This window comes from Macaca fascicularis, chromosome 20, assembly GCF_037993035.2.
Source record: "Macaca fascicularis isolate 582-1 chromosome 20, T2T-MFA8v1.1".
In the NCBI taxonomy this organism is placed as follows: Eukaryota; Metazoa; Chordata; class Mammalia; order Primates; family Cercopithecidae; genus Macaca; species Macaca fascicularis.
This window is the reverse complement of record NC_088394.1, coordinates 4,133,651-4,151,027: the sequence shown is the minus strand read 5'-3', so window position 1 is coordinate 4,151,027 and position 17,377 is coordinate 4,133,651. Positions and strand designations below refer to the sequence as shown.

The 17,377-nt window shown below is 44.4% G+C and overlaps 2 protein-coding genes across 3 annotated transcripts in view; both read right to left on the bottom strand.

Moving 5' to 3' along the window:
- Positions 1-7,476: 7,476 nt before the first annotated feature.
- ZNF75A (zinc finger protein 75A) overlaps positions 7,477-17,377 on the bottom strand; it is a 46,611-nt gene continuing 36,710 nt past the window's right edge. For both annotated transcript variants that reach the window (XM_065537036.2, XM_074028691.1), the window contains one exon: positions 7,477-8,887. In XM_065537036.2, coding sequence (XP_065393108.1) covers positions 8,871-8,887 — 17 coding nt within the window. In that variant the 3' untranslated portion in view covers positions 7,477-8,870. The remainder of the gene's footprint in view (positions 8,888-17,377) is intronic.
- Positions 7,771-8,869, bottom strand: OR2C1 (olfactory receptor family 2 subfamily C member 1). Its single transcript, XM_074028710.1, is given in 1 exon segment — positions 7,771-8,869. A coding segment is annotated over 1 exon segment (939 nt). The 5' UTR covers positions 8,842-8,869; the 3' UTR covers positions 7,771-7,902.

Sequence of the window (17,377 nt, the reverse complement as noted above, 5' to 3'; positions counted from 1 at the left end):
GTTGCGGAGCACGCCGGAAGCTGTTGCGGGGCACGCCGGGAACCTCAAGAGGGCCAGACGCATGAGCAGTAGCTAAGCCTGAAAAGAAAGGAGCGAGTCGCGCAAGTGTGGCACTAAAGGACCGCCCTCTCCGCATGGTTTCCGCCCTTCGGTAATTGATAGCAATTCCATCAATGAAACCCGCCTTGCGTCATATGCTGGGACCAATCACAATGCCTGAGAACCCAGGGCCCGGATCCAGCTGGGTGCGCCTTCCTGTTTTACAGTTAGGTGAGAACAGCCCTGATGGAAAAGGTGGCGGTTGTTGTGTGCCATGCGTAATTGTAAACATTTACACATTAACTCATACTTACAGCAACCCTACTAAGTCAATTATATTACCATTTTCATCTTCCAGACGAGGAAGCCAAAACAGTTTAAGTGACTTTCTTTAAGGACTAGAACTCGGTTTTTTTGTTTGTTTTTTGTTGTTGTTTTTTTTTTTTTGAGATGGAGTCTCGCTCTGTTGCCCACGCTGGGGTGCAGTGGCGCGATCTGGGCTCACTGCAAGCTCCACCTCCTGGGCTCACGCCATTCTCCTGCCTCATCCTCCCGAGTAGCTGGGACTACAGGCGCCCGTCACCATGCCCGGCTAATTTTTTGTATTTTTAGTAGAGATAGGGTTTCACTGTGTTAGCCAGGATGGTCTCGATCTCCTGACCTCGTGATCCACCCGCCTCGGCCGTTTCTAATCCTGTGTTTTTTCCCCCCCACTCTAAGGTGTTTTCATTTCTTAATATTAAGTACTGCAAAACATTCTCACTTAAAACTGAAGTCTCCATGCCAGTGTTTTTCCATGCTCCTCCCCACCTGCCCCCACCACAATATATATAATCCACCATTCCTCTTTTGGTGGACATGCAAATACTTTTCTACTTTTCACGTGTGTGTTATTCTGGATTGGGTATTCTGGATATATTTTGAAGAAGGAGCTACTGGATTGAGATGTGGAGTGTGAGAGAAGGAAGAGTGGAGGATCATACTAAGGCTTCTATGTAGTCTTTCTGCCTTCAGTCTTGCACCCCTTCTTTCATCCATCATTTATGAAGGCCCTTGTAGCACAAAGGAGTAGTAGCTCATCAGGATATAAATACAGGGAGTGGGATGTGAAATAGGTTGATGACACTTCCAAGAAATGTATGCCCTCTTTGATTAAGAATAACCATGGAGGAGTTTTCCAAACACATACATTTCTTATGTAGATTATCTATTTTGATTCCTGCAGTGTTCCTGCCACCTATTATAGTCATTTTACAGATGATGAAACAGAGTGCTATAGAGAGCCACTGACTACCCTAACTAATTAGTTGCAGAGTGCACCCAAATACTCAAGCTCTTGACTCCCAGAGCATTGAACTTTCTGGGGCACCCTGCTGCCTTTGTATTTGGAGGGCAGGGTAGTAGATGACTAAATGGACAGAAAAGAGAGAGAGAAAGAGAAAGCAGAGCCTGAGTGTGGGAAAAAGCAAGGGCAGAGCACTGCTTTGCATGTCAGATATATGTATATACATATATATACGCACATATGTATTTCTCTTTCTGTGGCCTGGCGGTTGGAGACCCTTGTTATAAACCATTGAATAAAACAGAAAACTTTAATTGCATAAGATAGAACCAAATAAATGAATAAATTGAGTTGAATTAGTAGCAGGATATTTACATAGTTTCAAAGTACTTCCCCATAAGACACTTATTAATTACAAAGAGGGAAACAACGGGAAAGCTGGTCAACACAACCTTCATTTAGTGATCCAAGTAACACCATTAGAAATAAAAACAACTGAAATATACACCCCCTGATAGGACACAATGAGATGCTAACCTGAGTCTATGTGTGAAGAAACATCAAACCCAAATGGAGACATTGTCTACCAAATAACTGGCTAACAATCCTTTATAGTGTGAGAATCATGAAAGTCAAGAAAAGACTGAAGAACCATCTCAGACTGACAAAGACTAGAGACATGACAACTAAATGCAATGTATGATTGTGAAGAAAATTATTTTGCTATGAAAGGCATCCTTGGGACAGTTGGCAAACATTGAACGGGGTCTGCAGATTAGATAATGTAATGTATTAATGTTCATTGAAAAAAAATTTTTTTGAGATGGGAGTCTCGCTCTGTTGCCCAGGCTGGAGTGCAGTGGCGCTATCTTGGCTCACTGCAGCCTCCACCTCCCGGGTTCAAGAGATTCTCTTGCCTCAGCCTCCTGGGTAGCTGGGATTATAGGCACGTGCCACCATGCCCAGCTAATTTTTGTATTTTTAGTAGAGATGGGGTTTCACTGTTTTGGCCAGGCTTGTCTTGAACCCTGACCTCAGGTGATCTGCCCACCTCAGCCTCCCAAAGTGCTAGGGTTACAGGCGTGAGCCACTGCACCTGGCCCATTTTTCTATTTTGATGGTTATATTGTGGTTCTGTAGGATAATGTCCTTGTTTGTTGAAAATACACCCCAAGATATTTGGGGAAGACAGGGTATCAGGTTGCTAACTTACTCTCAAATGAATGGAGGTCAGGGGAAGTCTTTGTTTCATGCTTCCAACTTTTCTGTAAATTTGTGATTTTTTTTGATTTTTTTTTTTTTTTTTACAAAAAAAGAGTACGCACAGCTTTAGAGTCAAGACGATTATGCTTTGATTCCCTGCCCTAACACAGCATAATCTTGGGCAAGTTTCCTTTTGTGCTGCAGTGCCCTCATCTGAAAATGAGGACAAGCATATGCAGTAAGCCGAGATCCCGCCACTGCACTCCAGCCTGGGCGACAGAGTGAGACTCTGTCTCAGAAAAAAAAAAAAAAATGAGGACAAGCTTAATAGCACATGGCCCATGGGTTGTGAGGATTGAATGAGTGGAAGTGTGTAGAGTTTAGATCCTCATCTAGCACATGGCAACCACTCAGTACACTTAGCCACCGTTGGTCAAATAGACTAGACCTTTTTGCAAAGTCATTAATAGAGCTTCCAAATTAGTCTATTATTTATTTAATTATGTATCTATATGAGACAGAATCTCACTGTGTCACCCAGGCTGAAGTGCAGTGATGCAGTCACGGCTCGCTGTAGTCTTGAACTTCTGGGCTCAAACGTTCCTCCTGCCTCACGGTCCTGAGTAGCTGGGGGTATAGGCAAGCACCACTACACTCAGCTAATTTTAAAATTTTTTAGTAGAGATAGGATCTCACAGTGTTGCCCAGGCTGGTATTAAACTCCTGGGTTCAAGTGATCCTCCCTCCTCGGGCTCCCAAAGTGCTGGGATTACAGGTGTATGAGCCACTGCATCCTGCCTTAGTCCCTAATTCAGAGCTCACATACTAGAGCGTATATGTATCAAGCCAAAGTCACTTTTCAATTTCTATTCCTTCCATTTCCTTGATTCTAATCTTTCCTAATCTTTCCTGGACTTGAGCCTGAAGGCTGAGAATAATGGAAAAGGATTGACTCTCTTCATTGGCAGCTTCAGAATTTGCTCATTTGAGGTATTCAGGCAGCCTTTGATACCTTAAAGGGAAAGGTATGGGATCCAGACAGACTCTGAGAAGGGCTCTATGAGATGGGCTCTCAAACTCACTTAAATCCACTGAGCAGATAAGCATATTCAAATGCTTTTCATTTCTATTTTACTAAGGTTGGTGAACCTTTCATAGGTCTTGGTGGTTTTAGTGGTTTGTTGTTGCGGTTGTTTGGTTTTTTTTAAGACAGAGTCTCATGTTGGCCAGGCTGGTCTTGAACTCCTGACGTCAAGTGATCTGCCCACCTCATTCTCCCAAAGTGCTGGGATTACAGGCGTAAGACACCGCGCCCGGCCCCTTGGCAGTTTTTGTTGTTGTTGTTGTTGTTTGTTTTGTTTTGTTTTGAGATAGAGTCTCGCTCTGTCGCCCAGGCTAGAGTGCAGTGGCGCTATCTCGGCTCACTGCAAGCTCTGCCTCCCGGGTTCACGCCATTCTCCTGCCTCAGCCTCCCTAGTAGCTGAGACTACAGGTGCCCGCCACCACGCCTGACTAATTTTTTGTATTTTTTTTTTTTAGTAGAGACGGGGTTTCATCATTTACAGGATGGTCTTGATCTCCTGACCTTGTGATCCGCCCACCTCAGCCTCCCAAAGTGCTAGGATTACAGGCGTGAGCCACCACGCCCAGCCCCTTGATGGTGGTTTTATCTGTCATTTCCTGAATTTCCAATTGAACAAGACACCAAACATTTTTTTTTCCTGGACACCTAGAAATAGAACTCCAAACTCTCAATAACAAGGAACTTGCTTCATATTTGCTTCTTTTCCTCCCAAATTTTGACCTTGTTTCATGTACACCATTGAGAATGGAACATAAGCGTATGTGCGTTGATGAAGTTATATGTGGTCCCTGTGATGTATTCATTTCCTCATCATAGCCAGTTAGCTTGTTCTTCTCCCTCTAATTCCCTGTGTCTTACCACACCCAGAACTCCGTGTTAGTTATAAAATGTCCAATTTTTTCCATATAGAGGCTCTGTGGCACTCCAAAATGTCTCAGGAATACCTGTCCATTTTCTTCCTATTTCCTCCCAAGTTATTTCACAACTTAAATGAATTGACTGGAGGATATGACTGTTCAGTCTCTTGGTACTGTTCTCATAAATTAATCAGCTGGCATTTTGGTTTACATAACAGCTTTAGGAGCTTGGTCATTGTGAACCTACCTCCTGAGAATTTGACCTAATCTGAGTGTACTGATCAATGAAAATGTTGAGCCTGGCCATGTGCAATGACTCACACCTGTAATCTCAGCACTTTGGGAGGCTGAGGATGGTGGATTGCGTGAGGCCAGGGGTTTGAGACAAGCCTAGCCAACATGGTGAAACCCTGCCTCCACCAAAAAGAAAAAAAATTGGCTTGGCATGGTGGCTTACACCTGTAATCCCAGGTACTCAGGAGGCTAAGGCACAAGAATTGCTTGAATCCAGGAGGCAGAAGGTGCAGTGAGCTGAGCTTGCCACTGCACTCCAGCCTGGGCAACCAAGCAAGGCTCTGTCTCAAAAAAAAAAAAAAAAAGAAAGAAAGAAAGAAAGAAAGAAAGAAAGAAAAAAAAATAGTGTTGAGCCTGCAAGACTCTGGACTTTAATAAATTCACCAAGATAATGTTACCAGTTGTCTACTTCTGGAGATGTATTTGAGTATTGCTGTATGAGGAACTGACAAAATGGCTTTGATCTGCTATTGGAAAAACAAATTCACGACAGGACAGTATGATTAGATGTCTTTGGAAGGAATTATGGGAATGTGGAAAAGGGAACATTTATCATTGTTTGTTCAATGCTGTCCAAGGGATGGGATGACCCCAAAGTGGAAAACATGAAAACAGTCCATTTGACAAATTTAGTTCTTAGCAAGATAAAGGAGGACTCATGAGCTTATTAATTATATTTGCTAAACATTTATTGAGTATCTACTATGTATAAGACATGTGTTTTGAAATTATGGGGACACAAAGCCAAAGGCCCTTTTGAAGTAGTTCTAAAACCTATTGATTTCCTTTTCTATGGCAACGTAATTGTCATGCAACTTTCTTATATTAACCTGGTTTCTCTGTCTGGGAAAACAGTAAACTATGGTAGCAGGTGGGGATCCCTTTGGCAATTGTAGGAATGTGCAGAATCACATATTGGCATTCTGATCCCAACATGTGAGTTCCTGAAAGATGAGTTATTGTGTGCGAACCGATTGCTGAATTTTAGGAACTGCAGGGTTGCAAGACTAGATCTTGAGGCAGAGAACATACTTTATGGATGGATGATCTTTCCTGGGGTCTTAAATTTGCATAAAGAATCTTAGGACATTCCATTATCCACTGACCAGACTAGCATACCCAAATGCTGGTAGGACATCTGATGGCTAGGACTTTTGGGTGGGATGATTTCAATAAGACAGTAGCAAAGGACCCTCTTTGGCTAGAATCAAAAGGCAAATGACCTTTTATTTTGTTTTGTTTTTGTTTTTGGAGATGGAGTCTTGCTCTTATCACCCAAGCTGAAGTGCACTGGTGCAAGCTCAGCTCACTGCAACCTCCGCTCACTGCAACCTCCACCTCCCGGGTTCAAGCAAGTCTCCTGCCTCAGCCTCCTGAATAGCTGGGACTACAGGTGTGTGCCATCATACCTGGCTAATTTTTGTATTTTTGGTAGAAATGGGGTTTCACCATGTTGGCCAGGCTGGTCTCAAACTCCTGACCTCAGGTGATCCGCCCACCTCAGCCTCCCAAAGTGCTGAGATGACAGGCATGAGCCACTGCGCCCAGCTGCAAATGACCTTTTTAATCTTTTCTTTTGGTTTTGTTTGTTTGTTTGTTTTTGAGATGGAGTTTTGCTCTTATTGCCCAGGCTAGAGTGCAGTGGCGCAATCTCGGCTCACGGCAACCTCCACTTTCCAGTTTCAAGTGATTCTCCTGCCTCAGCCTCCCAAGTTGCTGGGATTACAGGCACCCGCCACCATGCCCAGCTAATTTTTTTGTATTTTTAGTAAAGACAGGGTTTCACCGTGTTGGTCAGGCTGGTCTCGAACTGCTGACCTCGTGATCCACCTGCCTCGACCTCCCAAACTGCTGGGATTACAGGCGTGAGCCACCATGCCTGGCTTAATCTTTTCTTATTAAATAATAGATTAGTAGAAGAGAAATTGGAATGTAGGCATAAGGGAGAGGGTAAACAAGATGATGGAGAGATATATGGATGGAAAGCATGGAGAGATATACTGCATTATTGTTATTATTATTGTTATTATCATTATTGAGATGCAGTTGCACTCTTGTCGCCCAGGCTGGAGTGCAATGGCACGATCTCAGCTCACCACAACCTGTGCCTCCCAAGTTCAAGTGATTCTCCTGCCTCAGCCTCCCAAGTAGCTGGGATTATAGGCATGTGCCACCATGCCCAGCTAATTTTGTATTTTTAGTGGAGACAGTGTTTCTCCGTGTTGGTCAGGCTGGTCCTGAACTCCTGACCTCAGGTGATTCGCCCACCTTGGCCTCCCAAAGTGCTGGGATTACAGGTGTGAGCCACCGCACCCGGTGGTATACTGCATTATTAAGAAGAGACAGGCCAGGTGAGGTAGATCATACCCATAAGCCCAGCACTTTGGGAGGCTAAGGCAGGAAGATTACTTGAGGCCAAGAATTCTAGACCAGCCTGGGCTGTTAACATAGTGAGACCCCATCTCTACAAAAATAAAAATAAAAATTAGTTAGGTGTGGTAGCATGTGCCTATAGTCCCAGCTACTCAGGAGACAGAAGGATTGCTTGAGCCCAGGAGTTGAAGCCTGCAGTGAGCTATGATCATGCCACTCTACTTCAGCCTGGGCAACAGAGCAAGACTCCAACTCTTAAAAAAAGTGAAGAAGAGATAAAGAGAGATAGGCAAAGATGATGACAAATAGGGTAAAAAGATGAATTGTTTGGGTCTTCATATGAAGTTAATAGTACATCGCTTGATTTTATGGAATGATAGTAACATTATATAAGATACTGCAAGTGGGGGTACTTTGCTTAGAAAAGTACAGAATTCTGCAGAAATATAAGGCATAATAAATAACATGTGGGCAACAGAGACAGAGACAGTGAGACAGGTCTGTAACAGGTCAATAACCTCTGAGCCCTCAACAACATGTCTGCCCTGCTATTGGTAGTCCACAGTAGGATTTTTGGTGAATAAGTGTAGAACATTACAAATAACACTAACCATGTTCCTGACAGCTTAGGGCTGTCAGCTTAGGGTTGTCAGGAACATGCCTTGGTTTTACCGGAATTAGTATTCTTCATGTTCACCTGGCCAGAGAGAGTTAATGAGAAACGCATGTAGAGATGAAGAGGCAATAAATAACGAAGGAGTGTTCTCTCAGCCAACTTATCTTCCTTTCCCCAGCAACCTTCTCAGTGCGCCCTTCACTTCCATGTTCCGCAGCGTGTAGATGAGAGGATTCACCATGGGCGTGACCACTGAGTAGAACAGGGAAATGAACTTGCCCTGGTCCTGGTTGCTGTTCTTGGCCGGAAGCAGATAGCCATAGCTGGCTGAGCCATAGAAGAGGAACACCACCAGCAGGTGGGAGAGGCATGTATTGAAGGCCTTTCGCCTCCCCTCTGCAGAGTGGATTTTCAGCACTGCCTGAGCAGTGAGGCAGTAGGAGATCAGGATGATGCTTAGTGGGACTGCAGTGAAGAAGGTGCAGACACCACTGAGCACAGCCTCCTTGAGGCTCATGTCGCCACAGGCCACTTTGATCATGGCAGGCACCTCACAGAGGAAGCTCTCCACCCTCCGGTGCCCACACAATGGGAGCTGCAGAGTGAATGTTGACTGGATCACAGAGTTGCCCAAGCCACCCAGCCAGGCAATCACAGCCAGCAGCCAGCAGAGCTGGGGGTTCATGATGGTGGTGTAGCGGAGGGGCCGACACACTGCCACGTAGTGGTCAAATGCCATCACCATGAGCAGGATGCACTCGGTGGCCCCCAGCCAAAGGAAGACATAGAGCTGGGTCACGCAGCCACCATAGCTGATGGTCTTGTCTGGTCCCCATAAATTGATCAGCATTTGGGGGACTGAGCTAGTAGTGAAAGCAAGGTCCAAGGAGGAGAGGTTGCTGAGGAAGAAGTACATGGGTGTGTGGAGCCGGGCATCCAGGCAGGAAAGCAAGATGATGACTGAGTTCCCAAGTAGGGTCAGCTAATAGGAGAAAACGATGGCTATGAAAAAGATCATCTCCAGCTGGGGATGGTCAGATATGCCCATCAGAACAAAGCCCTTCAAGGAGCTGTCATTGGCCCCATCCATCACTGGTTGCCTTCAGTCACTTGACAAATTCATTCAGAGCAAACTGCTGGGAGAAAAGCAAGTCAAGAAGAAGCTGTTGGCTGAGGTGGATTTGCATCAGGAATGGTCTAATAGTTATCTGGGATCCATAGTTAAGTAACAACCTATTTTTTGTTTTTTGAGACAGAGTCTCTCTCTGTCACCTAGGTTGGAGTGCAGTGGCACAATCTCAGCTCACTGCAACCTCCATCTTCCTGGCTCAAGCAATCCTCTTGTCTCAGCCTCCCAAGTAACTGTGACCACAGGTGTGTGCCACCACATCCAGAAAATTTTTGTATCTTTTGTAGAGATGGGGTTTTGCCATGTTGCCCAGGCTTGTCTCCAACTCTTGGGCTCAAGTGATCCATCTGCCTCAGCCTCCAAAAGTGCTGGGATTACAGCCGTGAACCACTGCACCTGGACTCCAACTTACTTTTTAAGATTGCAAGCTTTTTTTTCTTTCTTTTTTTCTTTTTTTTTCTTTTTCTTTTTTTTTTTGAGACAGAGTCTCACTCTGTTACCCAAGCTGGAGTGCAATCTCGGCTCATTGCAACTTCCACCTCCCGGGTGCAAGCAATTCTCCTGCCTCAGCCTCCTGAGTAGCTGGGACTACAGGAATGCGCCACCATGCATGGCTAATTTTTGTACTTTTAGTAGAGACAGGGTTTCACCATGTTGCCCAGGCTGGTCTTGAACTCCTGACCTTGTGATCTGCCCACCTCAGCCTCCCAAAGTGCTGGGATTACAGGTGTGAGCCACTGTGCCTGGCCTAGATTGCAAACTTTTGTTGTAATCCCCATCTAATGTTGGTTACACAACGAATGGAAAAGTTGATTCCATCAGAATGTCAGGCATGAGCTAACACGGAAATGAAGGAAATACCTCATGAAGACAGAACCAAAAGACCCCAAGAACTGAGGGGCTCTTCAGTTGAGAACAATGGCTATGACAGGATAGAGAGAGTTGACCATTAGAAATAGATGTGAAAATTCTCAAAAGACAAATTTCAGTCAGGCATGGTGGCTCACACCTGTAATCCCAGCATTTTCAGAGGCTGAGGTGGGAGGATCGCTTGAGCTCCAGTGTTCAAGGCTGCAGTGAGCCACTGTACTCCAATGCCTGAGTGACAGAGGGAGACCCTATCTCTTGAAAACAACAGCAACAACACATTTCCCCAGCCAAGGTTTTCATACGCTCAGGGAAGGGGGAGGCAGACACATTGCATTTGGAAAAGCTCCCCAGAAATCTCTGTTAAATGTCCTCTGCTCTCTTCTACATCCCTCCCCTCTGAGTTTTACCTCAGTGCTAGATCTAGAAAGATGACGTTTGAGGAATAACATGATGAATCTATAAAATCGCAGAAATAATGGAAAGATTAAATATTGACTTATGCTCCAAATACAGAAGCTGGGAATATACAATTTAAGAGGAGGTCAATGTAGAGCAAACAAAACTTCGCTTAAGCTTAAATAAGTTTAGGTGGAAAAGGCAAAATATACAAACAGAGGTTATGCAAACAGGGGTTAAATTAGTTAATGGGTAATTAGTAAGGGAAATTACAAGATTTACAGAGGAGATCCCTATCTTTTCAGGTACATAACTACTATGCCCACCTCTAACTCATCAAATAACTCTTTTTTTTTTTTTTTTGAGATGGAGTCTCCTTCTGTCGCCCAGGCTGGAGTGCAGTGACACAGTCTCGGCTCACAGCAAGCTCTGCCTCCTGGGTTCACGCCATTCTCCTGCCTCAGCCTCCCGAGTAGCTGGGACTACAGGCACCCGCCACCATGCCCGTCTAATTTTTTTGTATTTTTAGTAGAGACAGGGTTTCACCGTGTTAGCCAGGGTGGTCTCGATCTCCTGACCTCATGATCCACCCGCCTTGGCCTCCCAAAGTGCTGGGATTTCAGGTGTGAGCCACTGCGCCCGGCCAATCATCAAATAATTCTTAATATCTCATGAGACCAGGTACAGTCTTTCTTTTTCTTTTCTTTTTAATTTTTTTAGACAGAGTCTAGCTCTGTTGCCCAGGCTGGAGTGTAGTGGTGCAATCTCAGCTCACTGCAACCTCTGCCTCCCTGAGCCAGGCCTACTTATTCTTTTCATCTAGGACTTAAGAGAGCTGAGGAACTGAGTTACTAACCTAATAATCAGCTTATCTTTCTTTTCAGAAGTTCTTCCTGAAATCCATTCGACTACTTCCTGCCAGTTCAAGTGCTTGTTCCCTTGTGTCCCTTTAGGGAAAAGAAACAGACAGGGCTGGGCACAGTGGCTCACACCTGTAATCCCAGCACTTTGGGAGGCCAAGGCAGGCAGATCACTTGAGGTTGGGAGTTCGAGACCAACCTGGCCAACATGGTGAAACCCGTCTCTACTAAAAATACAAAAATTATCTGGGCGGGGTAGTACATGATGGAAATCCCAGCTACTCAGGAGGCTGAGGCAGGAGAATCACTTGAACCCAGGAGGCAGAGGTTGCAGTCAGCTGAGATTACGCCATTGCACTCCAGCCTGGGCGACAAGAGTGAAACTCCACCTCAGAAAAGAAAAAAAAAGAAAGAAAGAGAAACAGACAGAAAGACAGTGCTCATCTTCTTCCAAAGTTGTTTGGTCTGGGGGGGAGCCGGTATTAGACAAAGTGAACAGGGATTTTCCTCCTCCCCAAATCTTAGAACTCAAGAATAAGAAATGGGGGAGTTTGAATCTTAAGTCAATTAACGATGAATGAAAGAAAAAAATGCATAGTTAATAGTAAATTTATGGAAATTGTTACTGCTAAGAGACATCACAGTAATAAGATGTCTTGGCTCACTGTGACCTCCACCTGCTGGGTTCAAGCTATTCTCTTGCCTCAGCCTCCCTAGTAGCTGGGATTACAGGCATGCACCACCACACCTGGCTCCCAAATCAGTGCCTTTAAAAAGCTATTTAACACTGTCCGTTTTCTCTCTCCTTCTCTATCTGCTATTTTCCTTTTCCCATCTTTTTTTCCCCCTTTGCCTCTCTCTCCTACATCCTGGATTCTCTAATAATCAGTCTAGGGATTGTTTATGGAAATGTACCTTTGGCCTCGAGATTCCCCCACATCCATCCGCTGTCTCCATGCTTAGTGAATCAAGTAGAGAGGGCAGGCATGGGACCAAGGAGGAGGCTGTGCTGCGCTCCTCCTGCCCGCGAACTGGGGCCACAGCTTTTAACCTCGGGGCTCTTCTGGCCCTGGAGAAACATTGGGTCTCATTTGGAAGCCTGGCTTGCTCTGGCTGACTCTGTAGAGCCCAAGGGTAGATCTCCACCCCTGCACAAGCAATAAGCACAAAGCGCCAGTGTGGCCAGAACACAGGAAAAAGCTGTCCCTGAAGAATCGACTCAGTCTTTCACCTGAACTCCCTCCCCAAACACAGATTAGTAATTGAACTAGTAATAAAAATGACAGTATTTCTTAAATAATTGCTAATTATATGATTTTATTCTTTTCACGGTGTTGTGACATTATCAAACTTAGTTCCTAAAACACTATACGATGTGGGGGGTGTGGAAGGCAGGTGGCCTTATCTCCTCTTGGCAGAGGAGTATGTTGAACATAAAGTGGTTATATGACAGGCTCAGGGTCACACAGGAGTGACGTGACTCCTGTGATGGCTTTTCTACAGGCTATCCTATGCAGAGGAAGTTGCTCTTTTTGACTCATCATCTGAGAGCTGTCATCCTTGAGTTTTTGTTCTTTAGAGGGGCAAGGGCAGAGAAGGGGAGTCCCGCTTCTCTGGTTCCAACATAAACCACAAATCAGGGACATGAGCCTTAGACACTCACAGGGTACCCTGTGAAAAGCAAGAACTTACAGCCACTATTCAATAAACACATAACAGGTGCCTGGCAACCTGAATAGGCCACTAGATGTCACAGAAGATGAATTACCCTGAAACTACTGGCTCAGAAACCACATTCATTCAAGACACAGTCTCTAAGGGTGGAGAGTATGCCAGGTGCAGGTGGGGTACAGGGTGAGCAAGATCGGTCTGGCTCCTGCCCAGTGGGGCCCACTGTCCCGTGGGCCTGGCCCCAGCAAATCTCTCCTGATCATAGAACTGTTTGCTGGCTTGTGCTGTGTGCTGGTCACTGTGTCCAGCAGTTTATAAACATGATCACAACCACCACACCAGGCAGGTGTTATTATTCCTGTTTTACAATAGAGGAACTGAGGCTGAGAGGTATTCAGTAATTTGTCAAAGGGCAAATGGCTAGTAAACTGCACAGCCACTAAAATGAGGTCTATCTAACTCCCAAATCCATACTTATGAGAAACTGGATAATCTCAATGTCCATCAGTAGGGGAATTCGGTAAATGATGACTCCTCTATGGAATGCTGTGCTCGCTGTCATCATTGGTCTCTGCAAGACCTCTCTTAAATACTGTATTTTATTCACTTTTTCCACTTTATTCCCAGTCCCCATTCTCGTTCCTCTGCATTGCCCCATAGGCATCTAATGCATTTGGTCTATTAGTGTTTGGATAGATATGTGTCCTTTAAAAATATATAGTGTTATTTTGTGTATGTGCATGTTTTAATTTACACTAATAGCCCTCATTCTGTTTCTTACCTTTTCATAACTTTTTCAATTTGTTTGAATAGACATCTACGTTGTTAGGGATGCACTTAATGTTTCTATGCTAAATATGCATCTATCATATTCTATTTAGCCATTTAATTAGAGATGAATATATAACTTGCCTTTAATTTCCACCTACCACAAGAAAATGCTATAGTGGGTGTGTGCGTGTGTGCATGTGCGTGTGTGTGTGCATGGGTGTTCATGTGTGTGCGTGTGTGTGCATGTCCGCGTGTGCACGTGTGTGCGTGTGCGTGTGTGTGCGTGTGTATGTGTGTACTCTTTTAAGGGCTAGATCTGCAGGTTCTGATATGGAAGAACATCCTAGGCATATTGCTAAGTGATAAAAGCCAGTTGCAGAGCAATGCACATCGTATGATCTCATTTTCTGAGAAAAACCACATATATGTACATATTCGTTTGTATGCAAACAGGAAACTCTGGAAGGAAAGAAAAAAGCAGGCAGCTGATATGAGGAGTGGAGGTGTGGACTGAGGAGGGGACACTGCACTACAGCCTGGGCAACAGAGCAAAACTCTGTCTCAAAAAAAAAAAAGTATGTGTGTTGTTTGAATATCTTACAGTAAACCTGCATTACCTTGATAATTTAATTAGTTTAATTTAATTAGAGATGGATCTGGCTCTATCACCTAGGTTGGAATGCAGTGGTGCGATCCTAGCTCACTGAAGCCTCCAATTCCTGGGCTCAGGCTATCCTCCCTCCTTACCCTCCTTAGCCACCATCCCTGGCTTTTTTTTTTTTTTTTTTGAGACAGAGTCCTGCTCTGTCACCCAGGTTGGAGTGCAGTGGCACAATCTTGGCTCACTGCAACCTCTGCCTCCCGGGTGCAAGGGATTCTCCTGCCTCAGCCTCCCAAGCAGCTGGGATTACAGCCTGGCCTCCCCTTTTATGGAAGCCGGGGGTGGTGGCTCACACCTGTAATCCCAGCACTTTGGGAGCCTGAGGTGAGCAGATCACTTGAGGCCAGGAGTTTGAGACCAGCCTGGCCAACATGATGAAACCTTGTCTCTACTTAAAAAAATACAAAAATCAGTCGAGTGTGGTAGTGGGTGTCTGTAGTCCCAGCTGCTCAGGAGGCTGAGGCACGCGAATCGATTGAACCCAGGAGGCAGAGGTTGCAATGAGCCGAGATCGCGCCATTGCACTCCAGCCTGGGTGAAAGAGTGAGAGCGACACTCTATCTAAAAAAAAAAAAAAAAAAAAAAAATGAATGGACATTTTCATTAAAATCTTTTAAGTGACAAAGAGTTTAAGTTAAACATTTTTTAACATTCAGAGCAAGAAGGAACCCTCATATATCATCTAGTTTTTTTGTTTGTTTCCAATTGAGGTTGCTGGAACCCTGGGTGGCCCACTCAAGGGGACCATAGGTCTGGTTAATGGCAGACTGGACTGACTTTCTTTTTTTTTTTTTTTTTTTTTTTTTTTTTGAGACGGAGTCTCACTCTGTAGCCCAGGCTGGAGTGCAGTGGCGCGATCTCGGCTCACTGCAAGCTCCGCCTCCCGGGTTCACGCCATTCTCCTGCCTCAGCCTCCCGAGTAGCTGGGACTACAGGCGCCCACAACCGCGCCCGGCTAATTTTTTGTATTTTTAGTAGAGACGGGGTTTCACTGTGGTCTCGATCTCCTGACCTTGTGATCCGCCCGCCTCGGCCTCCCAAAGTGCTGGGATTACAGGCGTGAGCCACTGCGCCCGGCCTGGACTGACTTTCAAGCCAATCTCAGAGTCCAGCTGGACATACTCGCATCTCCTCTGAGATCCTCTAGACTTCATACTTTGCCTTTAAGGTTGGTTACCTTTTCCTATTCATTTATTCATTCAACAATCATTTTCTCAGTGACCCCTATGTTCCTGGCCGTGTCTTAGGTACTTGGAATATAGTCTATGCCCTCAGGGAGTTTGCAATCTGATTGTAAAGAGTCAGAACACACACACACACACAAACACACACACACAGAGTAAAGCAAAGTCTATAACATATCAAGTGATGATAAATTTTATGAAGAAAAATCAGGCTGAGTGCAGTAGCTCATGCCTGCAATCCCAGCACTTTGGGAGGCCAAGGCAGGAGGATTGCTTGAGTCAGGAGTTCAACACCAACTTAGGCAACATAGTGAGACCTTGTCTCTATACAAAAATTTAAATATTAGACAGACATGGTGGTGCACACCTATAGTCCCAGCTACTCGGGATGCTGAGGCAGGAGGATTGCTTGTGCCCAGGAGTTCGAGTCTGGAGTGAGCCATGTTGGCACAACTGCACTCCAGTCTGAAAGAGAAAGAAAGAAAGAGATAGAGGGAGGGAAAGAGGGATGGAAGGAGGGAGAGAGGGAGGGAGGAAGGAAGGAAGGGAGGGAGGGAGGTAAAGGAGAGAAAGGAAAGAGAGAAAGAAAAAGGAAAGAGAGAGAGAGAGAATGAGAGAGAGGAAGGGAGGGAGGGAAGGAAGGAAAGGGAAAGAATCCCCATGCTTATTTCTCTCTACTCCCTCATAGGCACCTACTCTATTGATGTGTTTGATATGTGATTGTTTGGATATGTATATGAATGATACATATATGTGCATCCAAACAAATATATACATATGTGTGTGTATATATATACCATGTGTATGTATATCTTTGTAAAACATATAATGATGTTTTGTGTATCTAAATGTTTTAAACTTACATCAATGGTATTGTGCAATACCTCTTATTTTATTTCTTACTTTTTAATTCACTTTTTCCCCCACAATGTTTTCACTTATGTGTTCAAAGGTACATGTCCATATTGTTGTGTGTACGTTCAGTTTCATGTTTCTAATGATCAATATGCATCTATCACATTTTATTTGTCCATTACACTAGGGATGAACATATAGCTTGTCTTTGATTTCCTACAATGACAACAATGCTGTAATTAGCATATTATATATGTATGTATATTTATACATATATATACACACACACACATACATATATGTGATAGACTCTTATTCTGGTCCATAAAGGGAGATATATATATTTTTTGCATAAATGGATAATTGACAATGCTGAATAATAGAGATATACCCAGTTGTACCAACAGGCTGTCCCAAAGGGGTTGTAGCAGTCTACAATTCCTACCAGCTATAGAGGGAGGTTCCTGATTTTCCCATGTTCTACCCAACACTTAGTATAGTCAAACATTTTTCTTTGAGACAGAGTCTTGCTCTGTCACCCAGGCTGGAGTGCAGTGGCACTGATCTCGGCTCACTGCAACTTCTGCCTCCCAGGTTCAAACAATTCTCCTGCCTCAACCTCCCAAGTAGCTGGGACTACAGGTGTGTGCTACCACACCCAGCTAATTTTTTGCACTTTTAGTAGAGATGGGGTTTCACTGTGTTAGCTAGGATGGTCTCGATCTCCTGACCTCGTGATCCGCCCACCTGGGCCTCCCAAAGTGCTGGATTACAGGCATGAGCCACCGCGCCCAGCCATCAGATTTTCTAATGTATGCCAATCTGATGGGCATAAAATGTTATCTCAACTTTATTTGCATTTCTCTGATAACTAATGAGGTTGAACATTTTCAAATAAATATATTAGCTATTTTTATTTCTCCTTCTGTAAATTGCCCATTAATATCCTCTGTTTACTTTTCTCTTCATTTTTCTGTTTTTCTTGTTTATTTGCAATAGTTCTGTTTTTTTGTTTTTGTTTTATTATACTTTATATTCTATGGTACATGTGCACAACGTGCAGGTTTGTTACATATGTATACATGTGCCATGTTGATGTGCTGCACCCATTAACTCGTCATTTACATTAGGTATATCTCCTAATGCTATCCCTCCCCCGCCCCCCCACCTCACAACAGGCCCCAATATGTGATGTTCCCCTTCCTATGTCCAAGTATTCTCATTGTTCA